Below are 21641 nucleotides of genomic sequence, written 5' to 3'. Positions count from 1 at the left end.
TTTCTCTTCCTGCCACAGCCAGAAACCCCAGACTTTGCACCTAAAACGAACTATAACTGGGTCTGGAAAACCTCTGGGCCTGAGTCGGCTCACTGTCCTCCCTCCATTACCAGGTGGCACAACCAGCTCAGGCTCAGCAGATCCTGGAGGCAGCAGCCACCGAGGAACAGACGCTTGTCACCAGGCCAGACCTGGATGGCGAAGGCCCTGCCCCCACCTCACTGGGCCACACAGGTTTGGGCTGTGCAAGGGTTTGCAAACAGCCATGAGGATGCCTCCAACAACAGATCCCACAGCAGGGCTCGGGGGGAAAGGTGTGTCCTGGGTGCAGGGAACATCAGAGAAGCTCCTGACAGCTGTCATTCCTGTCGTCAGGCTTGGGTCCCTCCACGCAAACACCTTTTCTGTCCCGCTCGATGGTATATAAGTGCTTATCCAACGGGAACTATTTTAGATTATCAGCGACCTCATTTAACAAAAGGAAAACTAAGGCCCAGCAAAGGAAGTACTTGCTCCCTGCCACCGAGTTGGCGAGGGTCGAATCCAGGCTCAGGTCCTAGGTGAAGCGAGTGGGCTATGGCCACAGCACAGCTTTGAGCGGGTCCTTTCTCTCTGAGACAGGAGCCCCAAGGAATCACGGAATCGGCTCTGGGTTCTCTTGCTGATCCTAAATGGGCTTCTCCCACCTCCGAAGTCTGAGCAACCCTCTACCAGGAGTGATGAGGCTAAGGGACTGTTAACAAGTGTTTATTGTTATTAAAACCATAGTACATTTACAATGTGACGACATTAATGTATAGTTACAGTATCATACAATATTACAGCAATAAAATAACACCTATTTCTTTGTACATCCAGGTCAAGCAGCTAGTCGAAAATATTTTCCAGGATTGCAAGTCCCTGGGGGCTTTTCAAGGTGACTGATGTGACACTGCCTGAAATGCCCGGGGCATTTGGTGAATAAATAGTTTCTAAGGTGCGGCCAGACAGCTGAAGAAGGCTACACCCAGAGCAAGCTGTCTAGAATGCACCCCCAGTGTCTGGTCCATAAATACGACAAGGTCCAGGCCTGGTGCTGTGTGTCCACTGCACGAGAGCCCGCAGACGTCAGGGCAAGTAGGAGAAGGGAAGCAGCAGAAGGTCCCTCCCCGCCCTCCCCTGCCACCGTGCCCCATCCCTTAGTTCCCTAAGACCCTCTGTTCCCAGTGAGAAGTGTGTACTCCCCAGTCCAAATGAAAGGACTCTTTCACTTGAGAAATTAGACCCGAGGGGACATTTAGGGCTCTGTGTCCTGACCCCACAGAGGCCTGGGGTTTCAGACTTGACCCCTTTACAGTGGCCCCTAAAACCAGCAGCAACAACAAAAGCTGAGGTTACCAGGCTCCTCCATGGACTCCACACACCTCCTGCCACCTGTGGCTCAGCCTGAACGCTCCGAAGGCATCAGCTGGGGAACTGCCTTCTACCACTAACAAAGCAGGTGGACGGTCCCCAAAGGAGGCCCCTGTAAGGTCCAGACACCAAGAAAATGGGACTCAAAGTGGTCCTCTGTGCAGGGCGCCCCAGGCCCCCTACAGGCCAGCGTCAAGCCTTTCAGAGGCACGGCCTTGAGGAATAAGTGGGTGGCCTTTCCAACAAGACACTGAGGAAAAAGACCAGCTTTGAATGAGATGGCCAGGTGCCCAGAATATACATTCATAAGGACGCTCCCCAAGCCCCCGTTGGGACAGTCTGAGCTTCCTGAGGCCGGGGGAGTGGGGTGGTTAGAGCTTGGAGGGCACCGTCAGAAGCGGTTTGGAGCAGAGGTGAAGCAGGGTGAGCTGCTGACCTCCAGGAGGGAGAAGGGGCAGACACAGGTGAGTGCACGGCAGCCCTCAAGGTGCAAATGGTACTGGGGGGGTGGGGCATCTTTTGGCCACAGCTGCCCTTTGCCCACTACTGCGAGCAAATAGCCCTGGGGCTAAGGGGTTGAGGGTGGGGCTGCCCAGTGACGGGGCGCAGGGTACCTCTGCCGGCCCAAGGACAGAGCGACACCGAGATGTCCGGGGAAGGAGAGGGAAACCGCCCAGTGAGCCCTGGCTACGCGCTGGGCCAGGCCACCCCAGCAGCACCTGCTCCCAGCCTTTCCCACTCCCGCGGTCGCCCGCCTGCCTCACACGCGGGAGGTGATGTAGACAGAGTGCATGCGCTCGGCCAGCGTGCTCTGCAGGTCCTGCAGCGGGTCCAGGCCCTGCACCTTGCTGCTGCGGCCGTAGATCAGCTGCCGGAAGGAGTCTTGCTCGAGCAGGGCCTTCATGTGCTTGAGGAAGAAGCCCTCACAGAACAGGGCCAGTTCTGGGGCGTTGTGGATCTGTGGCGGCAGGGAGAGGGGTGAGACCACAGCCTAGCACAGCACCCCCAAGCTCTTACCCATGGGGCAAGGTCCCACTGAAGCTCGGCCTGGGGGAGGCATGCCGTCTGCAGCTTGAGGCCACCTCCCCCTTGTCTGAATTCCTTCCCTAAGCACCTCAGTCAGGTTGGACTGACGTAGGTTCAAATCCCAGCTGTGCCACCAGGCACGTCACTGAAGTCTTATTCTCGGCCCCATTGTTGTCTTTGCCTGTGACCCACGGGGGGTGGCGTGTTGAATGGCAGTCACCCCCATTGGATCAGAAACGCCCTTGCTAAGGGCAGGGACAGGGGCTGTCCACCACCGGTGTCCAGCACCCAGCATGTGAGTGTTCACGTGGTAGGTGCTCCATAACTACTGTAACTCCACAGGTACAGATACAGAGTGCCCACACTGGGCCAGGTATGGGCGCCAGCTTCCAAGGTCAAAGTCGCTGCAGTGTTCTCCTAGAGCTGACGTTCTAGCTTAGGGGAGAGAGACGCCAAGGAACCAAACAAGCAAGGTAACCACGGACAGTGGTCAGGGCTGCAAGGAAAGGGGCAGGTGACTTGTGGGAGGCCTGCGGGATCGGCTGGTCTGGTGAGGAGCTCGGGAAGGAGCTTTCCCAGGAGAAGGGCTGGTTCTCATGCGAGCTCTGGAGTAGGAACAGGCTGAGAAAGACACAGGCTGCGTAGCCGGGTGAAGGGAGGGGGCATCGGAAGGGGAGATGTGGGCAGCTTCCTAGGGCCCTTGTAAAGCACGCTAAGCAGTTGGATTTTATTTAGTCTGCAAGCAGTGGAAAACCTTTGGAGAATGGACAGAGAGGAGTTTTGTAAAATCAAGTATAACTCCTAAGTTTTGAATCTGAGCAGCTGAGCGGATGACCAGACCATTTACCGAGATGGGGAAGACGAAAGAGGACAGGTTGAGGAGAAAATCAAGTAAGAACCTGTGGAGTGGATTTGACTCAGAGGCTCAGCCATTTGCCCCAGGGCCCACAGCCTGGTGGCACAGCTGGAAGTGGAAGCTGGGCTCTCCCTGGCTGTAAAGCTCACCTCCCAAGCTGTGTGCTGCCCTACTGGGCGGTGGTGACCCCAGCCTACAGCAGGCGTTACTGACCTTCCCTCAGCTCCCTACACTGCCTTTCAACACTGCCCAGCCTGGGCAGAGCAGAGTACGCGTTGGGGTGCGGCTGGCTGGTGCTGGGGTGCTCACCTTGGCATACTTGTAGGTGTTCACGGCACTCTCCACGCTGAGGGTCTGGGAGCACAGGATCTCGCAGTGCCTCTGCAGGGCGTCCAGCTGGAACAGGCTGGCAGCCGACAGCAGCTGGTGGGGAGGCAGAGGCGGCCTTGGGTGTGCAGGGCCAGGCCTGCGGCCCGGGCACCGCAGAACAGGAAGCGGCTCTGTGCTGTGTGCCCCGCTTCCTCCCAGCCCTCGGGGCCCTGCCCACTTCAGCAGGTCGAGTCCGAGAGCCTTGATTTATTCCTGCTCTAGGTCAGCTAGGTATTTGCTGGACACACAGGAGCCACAGGACAGGTAACAGATGCTCGCTGGGATTTCTGACCTCAGGAGGTCTTCAACTAGAAGCTACGTGCTTCGTCTACACAGCCCAGTAGCGGTTCCGTTTTCTAAGCTGTGAGAAGCTGAGTGGAGGCCCAGCTGCCTTCTGATACCCCTGGGCCTACTGTCCCCACTGGGGTCCCTTTCTAACCCCTGGTGTGGCCCAGATCAGGCTCAGTGGGTGCCCACTTCCCCAGTCTCAGAACAGCCCTTCCTGTCACACAGAGAAAGGGCCATCAGGGAACCAGGAGGTCCTCGCACAGGCCAGCTTCTTTCCCTCCTCATCTCTCCAAATGCGAAGAGGGAGGTTGAGACCTGGCAGATGTCTCAGGCTGGAGAGAGCCAGGCCTGGAGAGCATGGGAGACGGGACGGGAGCAGCGGGCCCCAGAGGCTCACCTCCAGGACGTCGGCCGTGGGGATGTCCATGGATTCCGTGCCTCCGTGGTACAGGTACTGCATCATCATCTGCGGGGCAAGAGGACCCGTGTGATGACGGACGTCGCGCAGTGCCCGCGTCCTCACCGGGCCCCGAGTGCCATTCCAGCTGCCCCCCGATGCGCCCCAGCCATGCCCTCTGGCCCTCGTTGGCAGCCCCCTCCAACTTGCACTCAGACTGAGACTCAAATGTGTGTGTTTTCCTTGGGACGCAGCCTCTAGAGTCAGCCCCAAGATCCTCTCGCCTGACTTCCTATGTGTGTGAGCAGCTTCCGTGGAGTGGTTTCTCTTCACCCTCATGACAGCGCGAGCCCAGGAGGGAAGATTCTATTCACGGCGAGGGAAACTGAGGCCCACGGAGGGAAGCCGCCATGGCTCAAGTCCCCTGACTCCCTCCCCAGAGCCGTGCCAGCACACCAGGCCCCAACCACACTGCTCATTCCTCCTTTTACTGAAATCCTAAATCTTGGGCTGGGAGGTGGGGCTCTGAGGGGACGGCAGTCTCCCCGGCCCCCCTCAGAAGCCAGCCTCAGCTTTCTCCTCTGTGCTAGGACTCCAGGTGGAGGCGAGAGCCACATCGTGACTCCCTCCTGGATTTGCTCCCTTGGAAGGAAAGCACAGAGCCCCCAAGGTGTGGGCCAGAGGCCACGTGGCTGACTGGCCCAGCCCCGTCTGGGTCTGTCAGGATCAGAGGGTCCTAGGACATCAAAGGAGGCAGCCCAGGATTGGGGGGCGGGGGGGGGGGACTACATTCAGTTCTGCTGAGGTCTGAGTTACAAACTCTGCCATCACACTGGAGCCTGGGGAGGTTCCCAGTTGGAAAAAAAAAAAAATGTGTCTCCCTGGTTGGCTGAAGAAACAGCCCCAGCAAGGAACTGGCAAGTGTGTAAGTAAACACAGCTCCAGCTGGCACAGTCAGGCTGTTAGGACGGGGTCCCCAGGCTGGAAGAGGCCCCAGAGGGTCTAGGGGAAGGTCCAGACTCGGGAGAGGAGCAGGGAGGTGGCCTTGCCAGGCTCATCGGCCGAAGCCAGTCCCGGGAGAGGTCAGGCCTCCCCACAGAGGAGCAGGCTGCCATGGGCTTTCTGCAGCCCCTGCTGGAGCTCCTGTCGCCATAGGACCTTACTATACATACATGTGTCTCCATGTGGTGGGCCCACGCCTGGGTTCCTCCTCCATCCCCCCATCAGGCTGGGCACCGAGTTGGGGCTCAGCACAGCACCAGCAGGACTTCTGTGAACTACGAGGGCAAAACCCCTGGCCCAGGGCTGGGAATGGAGCAGGTGGGATGTCCCAGGATTCTTTGCTAAGGGATGGCCTCAGGGCAGCCCCTCGGCTAGGAGGGCTGGGGGACAGGCTGCAGCCTGAAGCTCCCCTTCCTGGTCTGGAGGGGCCTCCTGCTGCACTTGGAGAGCTGGTTGTGGCCAGGCCCAGCCATCTGGTGCCCTGAGGCCACCTGAATGCATAGGGGTTGCTCCCTGGGAGCCTCGCTGAGGGAGCTGGGTGCCTGGCAGGCAGAGGTGGATGAATTGTTCACAGGCTGGCACTCCCCAGGGAGGACGGGGGGCATCTGCCTTGTGGGGCTGGTGGGGCTGTTGTCGCAAAGGCCCTAGACGCGGTCAGCGGCGGCCCCAGTGCTTCCGCATCACACCCATCACCCTATTCCACAACCCCGCTCCTGGAGGACAGGCTCTCTGTCCTGTTTGCTGCCGTCTCCACAGCACCCATAAATGACCAAATGCTAAATCAATGACTAAAGGGAATATGAGAGAGAGACTGAGGTGGTGGCTTCCGGGAGACTGTGCGATCGCTCCCATTAGGTCACAAGCCTGTCCTGTGCAGGGCCAGATCCTGGACCCACACACAAGTTGCTTCTTAACCTGTCTCAGCCCCTAAGGGTCACCCCTGCATCCCAGAGCCCCCGGAGCCTAGAGACCTGTCGTTGCCACTTCCCAGGAAGGAGCTGTCGGCTGGGGCTCGGCTGAGATCCCCGCCTGTCTCCTCCTCCAGCCCTCGCCTGCCACGCCTGGCGGCCAGCCTGTAGTTTCCATTATGCAACCTCTGATGTTCTCCAAAGCTCAGAGATCAAAAGACCTGCCCTTGGTCTTCCACAACCAGGATGGGATCATGGTTTTTTCTGCTTGGCCAACGTGGCTGGGGTCTGATACTTGGCAGGAGTGATGCACCAACACCAGTGCTTCTCAAACCCTGTGTGCACAGCCCCCACCTGGGGTGTCGTGAAGGTGCAGGAAGTCTGGGGTACGGCCTGTGGAGCCTGAGGGTCTGCATTTCCAGCAGACGCTCAGCAATGTCTGCTGCAGGGAGTCCTGAAGAACGAGGACTCACGCGTGTGAGGCGTGTGCCTGTCCTTACATGTCTTTCGCTGTGTGCAATGCCTCATCCAGTGGTTAAAGCACCAGACCTGTGGGACGGGCTCTGAAGCTACAACCCCACAATGGAGTGGGATTTTGCCTGGGAAAACCTGGATGCTCGGATCACAACTGCCCCCCACATCCCAGATGGACAAAGCCAGGGTGGGGCTACTGGGGAAGGAGGCATTCCCCCCCAAAACGAGACCCACACACCTGAAAAATGTGGTACTTCATATCACTGATCTCAATGGTTTTGCTGTTATCTCCATCTTGCTCTGATTTATTGGTCATCAGCGTCTTGAACCTGGAGCAAGGAGGTGAAACAAGGCAGGTCTTACTCCATCACTGTGTGGCGACGGCACCACCCATCACTCACTGCGAGACGGAGCACTTTAAAAATTACTGCCACGCTCCCCAGATAATTCTCAGTGAGTGACATTTTACATCACCTTGGGCTGACAGCTAGGCCAGGACCCCTTCTGTCCCTGCTGCCCCCATATGAATGACCTTGACACCTGGAGCCAGAAAATTGACTCTTCATTCCAGAATATTTATATGTTCTAATAATCAAAGGCAATAATTTGACCAGAAAGAATCTAACCTCAGTGCTCTCTTGGAGAACTGTGGGTCCCATCCCTACTATCACTCTGCCTCGTGCCCCTGCGGTGGGGGGTGGGGAAGAAGGGAGGCTCTTGCTATGTGTTCCCCCCTTGGGGCAGAGACTGCAGGGGGAGCCCCAGCCCAAGGCTTCTCCAGCACGTCTGTCACCTCTCGTCTGCCCTCTGGGGGCTGGCACTGTTATCCGAGGCTGCCTACCTGTTAGACGCTGTAACCAGCAGGACTTTATGTGCATAAAACAGCTTTCCTTCCACGAGGAAGGTCACATCCGACATCTCCTTGTTGTTCAAAAAGTGAGGATCTGTGCCAAAAGCGGGGAGAGAGAAGGGAAATGACTGAGGGGCCCACCGCGGGGGGTGTGGGGCTGGGGTACAAAGGTGAAGAAGAGAAACTGAGGCCAGGGCCTTGGCCCCTGCAAGTGGGAGCGGAGGACAAAGATGAGAGGGAGATCTATAACGTTTGTGTGGCTCGGTGGGCAGGGGCAGGCCTTTACCTAGTCTGGCCGGCAGGGTCTTCCGAATCTCTGGGATGCTGGGGACGGGGCTGCTGCCATAGCAGTGGGTGAAGATGGCAGCCAGCAGCTGGATGACAGAGTCGTTCTGTGGGGGAGAGGCAGAGAGAGGGCCTGTTAGCTCGTCCGCCGCCTGCTGTGGCTGTCTGTTTACAGCTGAAGACACGTCAGGCTGATTTCAATAGTCCAGGGCAGGATTAGAGCAGCCGCTGTTTCTTGTTCCTCCTGGATCTGGCTTGGCAAGAGATGCCTGTTCCTTCATCACTGATTCCCTAAATGGCCTTTTGGCCAGGCCCCAGCCCTGACAAATCCACGGCCTCTGCCCTCTGCGGCCAGGCAGTGCAAGGCGGTGTGGGGTGGGCGTTCACCTGTGTGTGGGGAGTTCCCGTGTCTGCCTGCCTGTGTGTCAGTCTGCGTCTGTCCTGTGGTCGGGGGCAGGTCAGTGGGCTCTGGGACGCGAGTTTGGAGCTTGGGGTGGGGACTGCCTGGGGACACTCACCTTGCTGGTCTTGAGGATGTCGAACATGAGCTGTAAGCCCTCGGTCACCAGCTCCTCGTTGTACTCCTCCTCCTTGATGGAGCCGAAGTCCCGCAGGAGGCTCTGCACTACCGAGTACCGGGACTGGGAGAAGGAGGTCCTCAGGGACTCGATCCAGACGTGCAGCTTCCAGGGGACACCTGGGCCAGGCAGGGGACGGGCCAGCAGTTATTCCCCTCGGCAGAGCACTCCCCACACAGACCCCCGAGCCCACCCCGTGGCAACCCATCCTTGTGGCAGGCTCTTGGGGTGAGCCCGATGTCTGCAGCGCCGAAAGTACCCCTCCCTTCCCCGTACTCCATTCCTGTGTGCGGAACATTCTCTCAGGGTAGCCACATAAGGAAAGCGTTCATTTTCCCTGACAGGCCTCCCTGAGGGGCCAGGGGATTCCAGGTCCTCATCAGATGAGGTGGAGAAGTGGCTCTAGCCCAAGTCCAGGGAGCCCGGCTCTGAAAATCTACAGCTCAGTCTGGGGCCACAGTGGCCCCATTGCTTGTTGGGCCCTGGACTTACTTGCTGGGGAAGATTCACTAATTATAAGTGTGGCCAGGTGGACGCAGAAGCCCAGAAAACATGCAGGACATAGGCCCCACCCCGTCTAGCAGCCTGAGACAGACCCTGTCTTATCACAGGCTTTTACTAGCGCCCGGGTCACAGGTCACACCCAGTGGGACATAATTGCTGTTTACCAGCTCCCGGGAGTGTCATGGGGCCACAGAAGAAAACAGCTTTGTGAAGGTCATGACAAACCCAGCAGTGTTCCTGGTGATTAGATAGTCTCATCCCCCAGCCCCGCCCACTGTGACCCCTGGGACACTACGCCGGTGGGGTCAGCATCCGTAGTTTGCTGACTGTAGGTGAGAGTGATAGCCCATCCTCCAGGGAAGAACACTGAGGCTGGCTGGCTGCGAGAGGGCCGTGTGGACCGCTCCCTCGGCCTTGTGCTGGGCATGTGTGTGGTGTCCCCATGACGGTGACAACGCTGCCATCGTGCCCTGCACGCTCTCGGTGAGCCGACACCGGGCCTGTGCTGCACATGATGACATCACATCCTTAGGTGACGATCCCCAGTGCCAGCGAACGTGGCACGGCTGCAATCTCACCAGGTCTGTCTGTCTGACCAGCCTCCCTGGAGGAGAGAAGTCTACGGACTTGCAGACCCAAAGAGTGAAAGAGGTTGGCCAAGGGACCGGAAATGACTCTCAGTGCTAAGGACTCTGAGTGATACACTTTCCAGGGCCGTGACCAGGGTAGGGGCAGCAACACTCCAACAGGGAGCGTGCAGGGTCTGAGGGCGAGGGTTGGGGGGATGGCCTCGGGATGGGTACCACTGAGGATGCCCGGGGCTCCGGGCACCTGCCTCCTGTCCTGGCCACCCGTGTAGGCCTGGGTAGGCTGAGCCCTGCCCTGTGCTCAGCGGCCTTGTGGCCGGTCTGCCCTGCGCGCCCCGGCCCTCCCTGGCTGCGGAGAGCAGCAGAATGGGTGCCTGCACGTGCACGCCCCGGGCCTCACCCAGCGCCCTCAGCTCCATGGTGATGTCCACGTAGCCGTGCTCTGCGCTGTAGTACATGGCCTCCTGCAGAGCCTTCGTGCGGGTCCGGCTCAGCCGCACGGGCCCCTCACTGCCGCTGCCCTGGCTGGATGCATCGCTTTCCTCCACGCCCTCGGCCAGGATCTCCTCCAGAGACAGCACGTCTGCCTTGGCCTGTTGTGGCTGCGTCAGGAGCTTCCTCAGGACATTCCTGTGGGCCAAGGGACAAAGGACGGCGGTGCCTGAGGTCCCCACAGTGGCCGGGACCCACCGAGCTGCCTCCCAGCACCCCGTGGCCCAGATGGCCTGCGCTGGGACGTCTGCAGCACAGAGGGCTCATGGTCTTCCCCTCCCTGGCAGGCTGGGCCAGGGGTCCAGACACCTGGGTGAGGCAGGGAGGTGCTGGAGACCCCTCCCTCCTGCCATCTGTACTGCCGAGAAGTCTTGGGCTCTGGGCCAAGGAGGCTCTGCCGTCCCGGCTGTGTGAGCTCAAATAGGCTGCTGCATCTTTCTGAGCCCTGACTGCTTGTTGTCTGTAGAACACGGCATCAGATCACCCTCTCCCGGGGTTAATGGGCCACTGTGACAGCATCCAACAGAGCCTGATACACAGCAGTGCTCTGAAACAGCAGCCAGCTGTACATGTGCACAAGTGTCCGAAACACAGCCCATGTTTTAGACTCACTCCCTTCCATTAATAAGTGAAGATGAATGTTACACATTAGGTTGGTGCAAAAGTAACTGCGGTTTAAAAGGTTAAAAATAACTGCAAAAACTGCAGTTACTTTTGCACCAACCTAATAGAATCCATTCATATGTACGCGTGTGCAGCATTTAGGCCTTACAGAGCCTGTTCCCATGTACTGTTGCACCTGACTCTGATCTCATGAACATCCCCAGTTATAGGTGATGAGTACATCTTGCTTAAGGTCACGCTTGGCAGGAGTGCAGGCCCAGGACATCTAGCTTGAAGCCTTGGGCTCGTTCGGTCACATCCTGTGGCTTGGGACACAATAACTGCAGCAGAGGCAGGTCCACAGGTCACCTGGAGGCTGAACCTCCTCCCAGCCGCCCTGCCTGTCCCTTCATACTCCCCTCTCCATTCCCTGATGGCTGTGCCAGGCTGTGCCAGGCAGCCAGCCCATGGCCCAGAGACCCCTGAAGGACCAGGGTCATCCCCAAGGGCTGGGCCAGCTGTCGCTTAGCTCAGTGAGTACAAGGCACCTAGTGTGTGCTGGGCACCTGTGTGTAAAGGTAAGCTAGCCACCGTGCCTGTCCCAGGAATTCCGTGTCACACAGAGCGAGGAGCAGGTGAGCAGACAGGCAATTTCCGTGAAGGGTGAGGAAGACATGGGGGTGGGGGAATACAGGGTGCTGGGCAGTGCTGGGTTGGGTGATGTGCAAGATGGTAGCTGAGGGCCAGGTTGGTTTAGGTGGGTGCGTGTGGGGGCCCAGGTCAGCAGCAGGTGTGGAGGAAAAGCATTCTGGGGAGGGGACCACAGCAAGGGCCCAGTCTGGCTGTGAGCAGTGTTCGGAATGGGAAGTAGGTGTCCGCCTGCCTTTCTCTGCCTTCTAATAACCTCCTGTCTGTCTCTCTGCTCTCCAAGCTGCCTAGTGGCTCTGGTCTCAGCCTGCTGTTGGCCCGTCACACCCCTGGGTAGGCTGGGCCCCCACAAAGCAAGGCCCACCATCTGCTCCTGGAGCGTGATGGGATTTCCCGCGGAGCCGCCTGGAGCCTCTTCAGGGCTGAGCCATATGCTGTGTGGAAGCACCTGGAGCCGCTCCCGCACCACAGAACCACCATCGGGCATGGAATGGACGTGGCCCTGAGGCAGGCCTGGGGCGGTTGCAGGGCAGAGGCTTTAGGGAAATGGAGGGCCTGCCCTGAGAGGCAGGAGTCCCAGGCTCCAGGCCCTGGTCTGCCCGGAATCAGCGGGGGGGGCTCTCTACGTGACCCGCTCGCTACCCAGTGTCTTCGGGCCTCCAACTTTGGGGGTCCCATGCTGGTTGGGACCTGGATCTCCTTTCTGGCTGGCTCACGCATAGCCACCCCCATCTCCCCCATGTCTGGAAAGATCTCCAGGTGAAGCTTTTCTGCTCCCCATTGGGGAATCCAGGCTCCTGAGACCTGTTTGGTGCCCCCACGTCACAGCGGGCAGGAACCCCAGCTGGGTACCTGTGGCCATGGGCAGCAGAGTGGCTGAAGCAGTTCATGTCCTCATGGAGGGAGGACGCCATGCCGTTGGCTTCGAGCATGCTGAGGAGAGGGTCAGCGCCTCGGCTCAGCAACAAGCTGACCAGCTCGTAGTTCCCTAAAAGACAAGGCGATTGAGGCTGCTCCCTCTGCTGAGACCTGCGTGGGTGTCGCGCTCAGCACAGACTGACGGGTAGGGTGACGGGGGTCCCCAGGGGCCCAGAAGGAGGGCTTTCAAGGCCAAATGTCTAGCTACTGGCCCAGCCAGGGTGGGTGACGAGTAGAGCAGTGGGGGCCTCGTGCTGGGCAGGGCAGCATGGCACCTACCAGCCGCGGAGGCAAGCTGCAGGGGCGTCTCTGCGTAGCTGTCCTCACCGCCATTCACTGCTGAGCCCTCCACATGGGCCCCGGCGTCCAGCAGTAACTGTCAGGGCACAGAGGAGGACACTTAAGAACGGCAGAAGTGTCTGGAGTGTGTGTATCCAGAGGCTTTGGGGGACGGACCTTTCATTCCCTCCGGACATGTGGCCAAGACTCGCCACATCCAGGCAGCCAAGGAACCAGAACTTCAGAAATCCAGGTTACCCTCACAGTTCCAAGTTTCTAGAATCTTCACTTCCACTCTCGTGGCCTTGGCCCAAGCCCCTAAGCTATGGGGACCTCTGAGCTGTGTCTGCAGTAACCTTCCTAAGAACTCTTGCAGATGAGCAGAATAGCATCACCCTCCAGTTCACTGGGGGAAACTGAGGCTCTGGGAGGCAGCAGAAGTGGTGGGGGAGGCACCCTAACTCTCCAAGCCTCAGTCTCCCTCATCTGGAAAATGGGGAGAGCATTTGCAGCATTGTTGGGGATTAAGTGAAATGGTGCTCAACTCTCCGGAGGGGTTCACTAACTAGTGGCGTTTAGGGTTCTCTCAGAGGTTCCGTGAGCTGCCCCAGTCTGGGAAGCGTGTGAGGGGGACTGTAGCACAACTTTGCTGTGTAGGACACCAGGTGGCCTCTCCCTATTCTGGCAAGGGCAGGCTTTGTCAGGGGACACATGGGGCAGGGTTAACAGATACCACGCAGTTCCAGCTGAGACAGGCTGGCTGTGCCTTGGGGCAGGGGTGGTGCCTGCACCACTCGGCCAGGTGACTTTCGGCTTCATCTCACCTTTCCTGACCGTCTGCTTTGGAGGGAGCCACCTTCCACCGTTCCCAGGTTTCTGGAGACCAAACCCTCCTCAGAGGCTGTACTTGGCAGTCTCAGGGAAACCCCTCCTGCCTCTCACCTGGAGACCAGGTGTGAGGGATCCAGGCTGACCTCTCAGCCTCCACTCCAGTGTGTGGAGAGCAGGGGATGCTGGCTGTTGTCAGTCAGAAACTAGTCACGGCACCACCGCCTGAGCCCGTGCGCCAAGGCAGAGGGGGTGGAAGACTGCCCATCGGGACGAAACTGGGCACCAGTCCAGGCAAGTCTGGGGCACAGCCCTGCAGACCAGTCTGGGCTAGGCTGGAACTTTGCTCAGATCCTAGGAGGGCAGTAACCCAAAGAAGGCAGGATGTGGCAGCCAGCCTTGTAACCATCATTTACCGAGTCCCTACCACAGGCCAGGGCTGTGATGACAACAAATAAGCCGGATATGACCCCTGCCCTCAGAGGACTCACAGTCTAGCAGACACCGAGGGTATCAGAGGAACTCCTGGGGAGAGGTGCCACATCCTGTAGACCCCAGTGGCCCGAGGAGCAAAGGAGTCTGGGAGCTGAGTGGCAGTATGGCCAGTGCCCCGGCTGGGGCTGGTGGCTGCTCTGCCCACAGCTTCCACTTCTAGGCCTAAATCCCACCCTCACACCAGTCACAGCTACCTGGGCCAAGGTGAGCAACAATATGGCTTGGCTCAACAGGTGAGCTGTGCCAATCTGAGTCCTCCCTCAGGAACTGGGAAAGTGGTACATTATGCCTGTTAACGGGGAGCGGCAGAATTGGAAGGACACCGTGATACAGGGCCTGCTCTGTGGGAGCTCGTGAAGGAGTAGAAAAAGCTAAGGATTGGAAAGACGGCTGGAGGAGAGAAAACTGCGCACGAGCACACACGCACAGATTCCAGCGTGCCCTGCGACTCTCCGAGAGAGACGAAGAAGATGAGCAGGCCTGGCACCGCTTGGACCTGGGTCCTGTTCCCTACAATCCCAATATATCCTCACACCGAAGCCCGAAGCCCTCTCCTTGAGACAAACCACGTGGGTCTCTGCCCTGCTGACCAGGTGAGCACTTAAGCAGTGTTTCTGGTACCTCAGATTCCAGGCAGCTGCTCATCCAGGCGAGGCTGGGGCTATGCTTGAGGCCCAGCCTACCAGGCAAGCTGAGGGCAGGCACACTGCACACCTGGCAAGAGCTCACCTGCACCACAGAGATGTGTCCGTGAAGCACAGCAAATGTCAGCGAAGTCCAATGCCGGCTGTCAGGGTGAATGGAGGGGTGCCTGGGATTATTGCTTGGAACCTGGAACAATTAATACCACAAATGATCAGTGTTTCTTGGATGAGTGACATTCCCGGGCAGGTGACACAAGCATCTGAGCTCAGGGGGTTCCCTGCAGGGATGGTGACTAGGAGTCAACTCAGGTGCTTTCCACACTTGGTTGATAATGTCTGCCTGGAGCACCAGGTGGACAAGGCTCAAAGGGATGTTCAATTAGTGATGTCTGCCCTGGGCAGAATGGCAGCGAGGGGGCACGTAATGCCTCAGAGGGAGGCAGAGCCAGAAGCATTTGGAGATGGGAGGCATGGCTAGGGATTAGGTTGGTAAATGGTAAAAGGTGCTGCAGTACCAGAATCACACTGCCCCCTCAGCTGAGCCCTCTCAGAAAACCCACATCTTTGCTAACTGTGATCTCCACGCATCTCGTGTTTCCAGTCCTCTGAGACACACCGACCCCGTTGTACAAAACACGGCGCCCGAAATGGCTGATAGAGCCCTTGGGTGTTCTCTGGCTCGGCTAGGCGCCTGGGTGCTTACACACCTGGATGTCCAAGTTTGCTCCAGCGTCAATCAACATCTGAACCATCGCTTCGTCCCCAGCAGCACAGGCGTACATCAGCGGCGTCATACCCTACGTGAATCAAAGGCAGATGCTAAACGGTCTGGAAACAGAGCACAACACACATTCCACAGGCCTCTGCCCCAGGTCTCCTGCTTGACCTGCCGTTCATCCTGAGCAATGCTGCCCCTTGTGTCGGAACAGCCTGCCTCTCTTAGGCCCACATGACACCTGAGGGAAGCGGAGGGGACATCTCCATGAGCACCGCAAGGCACCGAGGGGTGAAGAGCACAGACCGACCCTGCAGCCAGACTCAGTGCAAAGCCACCTGTGCCCTGGGGAGCTGTACACTTTGTACAAGTGACTTGTACCTCTCTGTGCCTCCGTTTCTTCATCTTTAGAATGGGAATAACATCAGTATCTGTCTCACAGGGTTGTTATAAAGAGTGTGTGTTATTATATATAAAGTGCTTCGTACAGAGTAAGCGTATCTTGATTGAGCTAACTAATTAAAATAAGACGACACTATCACGGCTAGTACACTCCACTGCCATGGCCTAAGCCACCTCAGGCCTGTGCTCACAGTAAATCACCGTGTGAAGTGATTATATGCCTTCTAGCATTTAATCACACTAACGTCCCTAAGGAGGTTCTACTATTATCCACGTCACAGATGAGGAGCAGACAGGGCGATAACTTGCCCAAGGCCTCATCGAGCACAAGAACTCAGACTGGAACCCTGGTCTCCCTGAGCTGTGACCTTGGAGGTGTGTCTTACGGAAGGTGGAGAGGCGTTTGAGTGTAACACGTTGTGCTACTGAGCAGCTCAGAGTTTTTCTGAAAGCTGAGGCCCCCTCCCTCCCGGAGTGTAGGTGCACGGTTAATGGGGCTGCCTCCTGGCCGGGAATCTTTCTCTGGGGCCAGTAATTGTAAAGGCAGCAGTGGAAAGTGTTATTCCACAGCTGGATCCTGGCAAGCGTTTGTCTGCAGCCCCGCGATGTTATTTATTAGGTTATTTGTGTGTAGACAAGATCTCCTTACCTCATAAATCCATGCCTCATGCCCAGAGATAAAGAAATGGCCTGAGATTAATCATGGGTGAGGGCACTGTTTACCCACAGATCATTTTATAAATACCAAGGCTGAGGGAACAAACAGGATCCAGTATTCAGAGAAATGCCAACTGCCACAGAGTGAAAATTTGGCTTTGTTTTATCAAACCCTTCTGCACATGCCTCGCTTTTTTTTTTTCCCCTCCATACATCTGTACATGATTTGGCGTTTAAACCAGGCTAGGAGGCTTGTGAGGAGAAACTACTTTTTTGTGTTGGCCCCATCCCTGCTCCAGATACATAAAGAGGCTAAATCAAAAGCGGCTGATGAACAGATTTCAGGGATAACCATTGTCCTCATCGTATTATTAACAAAAACCAGAATGAATGTTTATTGAGTATTCACTATGTACCAGAGACAAAGTCTCACAATAACCCTACGGGGCAGATGCTATTATCCTCCATGTTGGAGGTGAGGAAACTGAGGCTCAGAGAAGTAGAATAGCTTGTCCAAGATACCACGGCTGTGATGTGGCAGCTAAAACCCAGGTGTGTCTGAAGGTACAGGTCCTGGGCCTCACGAGGAAGAAGACTCCCCCAGGACAAGAGCTCCCACGAGGGCCTGGAACCTGCGTTCCCAGAGGCGCCTCTAGGAGACGTGACATCCAGCTTGTCACCTCCCCACTGTCCACCGCAGCACCCCCTGCCTCGTGGTCTCCTGTCCCAGCATGAGCTCTCACAGTCCCACCTGCATACGCTTGCTCCCATCATCTTCCTTCTCTGGAATGCCTGCCCCACTCCTCTCTGCTTCACCCCAAACCTCCCTCCCTCAGGCCAGGCTCAGACCCCCAGGAGGCAGCCTTCCCTGGCCCCTCCTGCCTCACCGGTCAAAGTCCACTCTGGCTTCGGGGTTCACCTGGTGCTTCGTCATGCCCTACATCATGCTGTCACCTCGTCTGAGAGCGTTACCTAATCCTTAGTTTGCCCAGTACCTTCCCCATACTCTGTGTGGTCTTCCAAACTGCAGCACCATTGCCCTCACTGCAAGTGCTCACAAGACAGCGTCAAATACGCAAGTGGGATACTCCCTAGTGGATGAGAGCATGGAGTCGGATTGCATGAGTTTTCCTAATCCCAGCTCTGCTCCTTCGTTGTTGTGTGACCTTAGGTAAGTCAACTTCTCTGTATCTCAGTTTCCTCATCAATAAAATGGGGATAATAACAATACTTACATAGTAGGGCTATTATCAAGATTAAAGGAGTTAATCTGTGCAAGCGCATAGTAAGTGCTACATAAATGTTAGCTATGCATGGCAAAAAGCACAAAACAAACTAAAAACTCACGTTAAATTCTATCTAAAATCGTAAACACTTCCGAAACTTCTTTTTCTGGCTTCATTTTACTCCTTAGCACTTCCCACTAACATACTCTGTATTTTACAAGTTTACGTTTCTTGTGATCAGTCTCCCCGAGAAGAATGTTAACTCCACAAAGGCAAGGATACCTGTGCACCTGGCGCGTAGTAGGCACACAAGACACTCTAATACCAGGTGCTGTGATTATCAGCCATAGCTTGCCATCAGGCTTTTCCCAGCCCTGCACCATCTGGGATGGTCTCCAGCCTTCCAGTGAGAGGAAGCAGAATCCCCATTACAAAGGTTTTCCAAAGGGTGCTAGGGAGGTCATCAAGCTGACACCCCACCTGAAAACGGCAGGGCACGATTCCAGAGCCTGGCCACCACTTAGAGGACAAGCTGAGTAGCTCTCAGGTTTGGGACAGAAAGGACTGTGCCACCAAGTCTAGCCATCATGAATGCCGAAGGGCTCTCAGAACGCACCTGGTCATCCATGGTGTTCACGCCATCCGGGCCCAGGGCTTCGATGGCCTGGTGGATGAGGTCCGTCCTCCCACAGTTGAGCATGCGGAAACCGAGGTCCTGGTTGAATCTTTCAGTAGCCGCTCGGGCATCCAGCCTCCGGAAGGAACTGAAACAGCATTCAGGCCTGCACAGAAGAGGCCTCGATGTATGAGCGTGACCGTGGGTGGACGCTTTCTGCTAGGACACCGCCGCTTGGGAAGACGTGATAGTTGTGCTAGGCTGACGTGTGGCGTGAGGACAGGGTGGGTAGGAGGGACTGGGAATGACTATCTGATCAGCAGTGACTGGCCGCGTTGTGCTCAGTGACACGGACAGCACATGGTTCTGTTGTTCTATGAACATATTCAAGAAGTGCTCTGAGCTCCTGGGAGCTGTCAATTGCCAGGAGACAAAGTCCCCTCTAAAGAGATCTATCAGGGGACTTCCCGAGGAGGGTGCCGGGTCTGGGTTTGGGCCATAGAGCTTGGCTGTATAGGTTTTGCATGGAGAAGGCTGCACTTGGCCTATAGGATGGTTGTGGCCAAGTTCCAGTTCTTGGCTCTACATTCTCTCCTCTCAACGCTTCCTGGTGAGGCCCCCAAAGCACTAAGGAGATGGTGGAGAGCGGCCCAGAATCCCACTGCAATCAAGCTGTGCTACCAAAGGAGAGTCACAGATAAAACCTGCATCTACCAAGGGCACACCACAGGCTCCGCAGAGGCAGCTGCAGCCTGGAGTCTTGGTTAGGCTAAAGAATAGAAAGTTTAGGTCTCAGAATAAGGTTTGGACATTTTCCATGAAAGCAGAGGAGGCCATACATAACTGGAGTCTGGGCAGGTCAAAAAAATAAAAAAGATGCAAGGCTCTCACAGGCCAAGGATAGCCAGAAGGAACCTCTTGAAACTCCTTCTGGAGACCAATCTAATCCAAGAGAGGCACACGGGGAAGGAAATTAAGAGCCAAGGCTTGGGGCCATATGGACCTGAGTTCAAATCTGAGCACGGCCACTTTGCTAACTGCGTATCTGTGGGCAAATTACTCTTCCTCCCAGATCCTCAGTTTTTCCATCTGTAATATGGACACGATAGCCCTTTCTTTTCTCATGTTGTCATGAGGACGAAGCTAATGCACGTTAAAAGGAAGGGATCAGCACAGTGTCTGCATCTAAGAGTGCTCAAGAAAATGGCCACAATGACAGGAAGGGAGGAAAGAGAGGACCCACTTCTGCTGCTTTTCCCCCGAATATGCCAGAGCGTCAGACTGTGAGAGCTCTCCTGCCCAAATCCAAAGGTGTGTCTGTCTGCTCTGTGCACCAGACCAGTGGCTGCAGGAGATGCATCCAGAAAGCAGCCAAGGCCCAGAATGATTAGTTCTAACAGGCTCGGCATGTACCGAGCACCTTAGAGCAGCTGGAATGCACTGCAGCCCTTGCTTGCTACCCCTCCCAACCTCCAGAAGGAGGGCGTAGAGGGGCTGGCCGGGGGCTGGGCACGGGGGCTGGGGGCCCTCCCGCCTCGCGCCTCCCCGGTTCCATACTTGAGCTGCCGGGGCTCGCAGTCCAGGCCCGGGAGCAGCAGCCGGGCCGCCTGCCGGATGTCGCCGCTGTCCACGGTGAGGCTGCGGCGGTGCTCTGCGTAGGTGATGGCCACGCGCATCCACTCCATCAGCGGTGGCAGCAACATGAAGGGCCTGCGAGGCAGCAGAGAGAGAGGGTCAGGCCCTGGGGGGTGTTCCTGGAAGGGCAGAAGGGGAACCCCTCAGCACGCACTCTCAGAGGACAACGGCCAAAGAGACTGGTCACCCTCAGGCTGTGAGGTGTGGATGGGACTCGATCCTTCTTCTCACAGAAACCCCAATTGCTCCCACTCCACAGGAACTGTGTCCTGGGTCAGAAGGAATTCCTGCCATGGGACAGGAGAGGAACCTGAGGGCCATAGGGAGCCAGTGAAAGAAGGGGTTTGCCACCGTGTGGAGCAGGAGACGCCTGCCCTTTCCAGAGAATTCAGATGGGGTCTGCAGAGGGGAGAGACTGCCTCCTGGATAGTGGGGTGCAAAGGAGAATCGAACAGACCCAGGTTTCAAACCCCGCTTCACCATTGCAGCTGGGCTCCTACATCACCACAACCACCCTGAGCCTGTTTCCTTCATCTGGGAGACAGGATAAGACCTACTTCTCGGGGTTGTCATGAGGTTAAATGAGGCAACGCGTATCCCACCATATGTGCTCAGTGGACAGCCATTCCTTCCTCCACGGGCGCCTGAGCTGAGGTGGGCCCTACACTACCTCCTGTGGCAAGCCAGGGTTGCCCCAGCTTGGTGCTCCAAGTCCTGTAGGAGAAAAAAGGTCAAGGGGGCCAGGGTAACAGTAGGACACCTCCACCACAGTGTATGGCACTAGAGGGAAGCAGAGAGACTCAGCAGGGCTTCAAAATTCCAAACTCCAGGAGGCACCTTATGCAAGGTATTATCTTGTCATCAGAGGGCGCCATTCACATGGAATGCGACGAACGCCCCCTGGGGCTGAGCAATACATTGGCTCCGCCACGCAGGGGCCTGCCTTCCCCTTTCCCCAGGCCTTTCCACCCCACCCTACTCAATCTCTGTTTCAGCTGGAGAGGCGGGGTCTGCCTACTATTGAGGGGAGGTTGCCTCTGGTTTTCTGTTAGTGCTGGCACTCTCCCATGGTGAAGAGCTCCTGGGAAGACCACCATCCCACAGATCTCACTGCTGCAGAGGGCCCCCGTGGCCAGTCTTTGGCCTTGTGACTTGATGGACACCCAGCCTGCTCTACCCAGAGTGGATGAAGCTCTTCCCTGCCTGGGATGAGTCGGCACTGGATCCCTGCTCCTGTGGCTATTCTCTCCAATGACAGCCCACAAGTCGCCCCCTCCCTCCACCCCGTTCCTGCATATGCTCCCCGCTCTCCTCATGCCTGCCACCCCTACATCCTTCTTTTTAAACTAGGCCAGGGCCCGGCAGCCAGGCCCCCTACACACACCCCTCCCTCTGATACACTGGGCTCCTTGAGCCGTAGGCCCCCACTGTGACCGCCTTCTTTCCCCTAGATATGCAGAGACGGTCTGTGACCAGGAAAAGACCTCCCCAGCTACTAAGTAAATCAGCTGCAGGGAATCACTAGAGGCTGCCCTCAGATCACACATCTCAAGTCTCCAAAAGCTTAGGTCATCTTCAAAGTTTTAAAAGCATCTGTCCTTGAGGGCAAAGGATATTTTCATTTTTTAAACAATATAATCAGATGGGATCTTGACGGTGGCTCATTTGGATGTTAGTTTGATGTTCTGATTCTGTCATTTCAGAAAAATCTATCTGGGTCTGAGTCACTTAACTCGTGCCCTGAGTGTACCAAGTGGTGTGGTGAGGGAGAGCCTGGCCAGTCTTGGCCTTCAAGGATGCCCGGAGCCTCACCCCAACCCACTGTCCTTTCACCAGGACGCACCAGACCACCAGGCACTAATGGTTCTCAAGCCCACCCTAACCATTCCCACCTCCTGACAATGAACCGGCTCTTACTTCTGCCAGTCCAGATCCCATTTATCCTTCAAAGCTCAGTTCTAATGCCA

The 21641-nt window shown here is 56.8% G+C and overlaps 1 protein-coding gene across 1 annotated transcript in view; it reads right to left on the bottom strand.

Annotated features, from left to right (window-relative positions):
* Nucleotides 1-731: 731 nt before the first annotated feature.
* The window catches only part of ABTB2 (ankyrin repeat and BTB domain containing 2), a 170769-nt gene continuing 149859 nt past the window's right edge, over nt 732-21641 (bottom strand). The window contains exons 4-17 of the mRNA XM_033120624.1: nt 19597-19749; nt 18040-18205; nt 15131-15220; nt 14509-14610; nt 12457-12553; nt 12112-12247; nt 9917-10146; nt 8366-8544; nt 7849-7954; nt 7554-7656; nt 6951-7041; nt 4329-4397; nt 3584-3697; nt 732-2350 (exon numbers count right to left, since the gene is read on the bottom strand). Of these exons, the coding sequence (XP_032976515.1) occupies nt 2153-2350; nt 3584-3697; nt 4329-4397; nt 6951-7041; nt 7554-7656; nt 7849-7954; nt 8366-8544; nt 9917-10146; nt 12112-12247; nt 12457-12553; nt 14509-14610; nt 15131-15220; nt 18040-18205; nt 19597-19749 (1834 nt within the window). The 3' untranslated portion in view covers nt 732-2152. The remainder of the gene's footprint in view (nt 2351-3583; nt 3698-4328; nt 4398-6950; nt 7042-7553; nt 7657-7848; nt 7955-8365; nt 8545-9916; nt 10147-12111; nt 12248-12456; nt 12554-14508; nt 14611-15130; nt 15221-18039; nt 18206-19596; nt 19750-21641) is intronic.

Source organism: Rhinolophus ferrumequinum, chromosome 11 (genome assembly GCF_004115265.2).
Source record: "Rhinolophus ferrumequinum isolate MPI-CBG mRhiFer1 chromosome 11, mRhiFer1_v1.p, whole genome shotgun sequence".
NCBI classification, from domain to species: Eukaryota; Metazoa; Chordata; class Mammalia; order Chiroptera; family Rhinolophidae; genus Rhinolophus; species Rhinolophus ferrumequinum.
The sequence above is the reverse complement of the archived record's forward strand: the minus strand, read 5'-3'. Positions and strand labels throughout refer to the sequence as shown.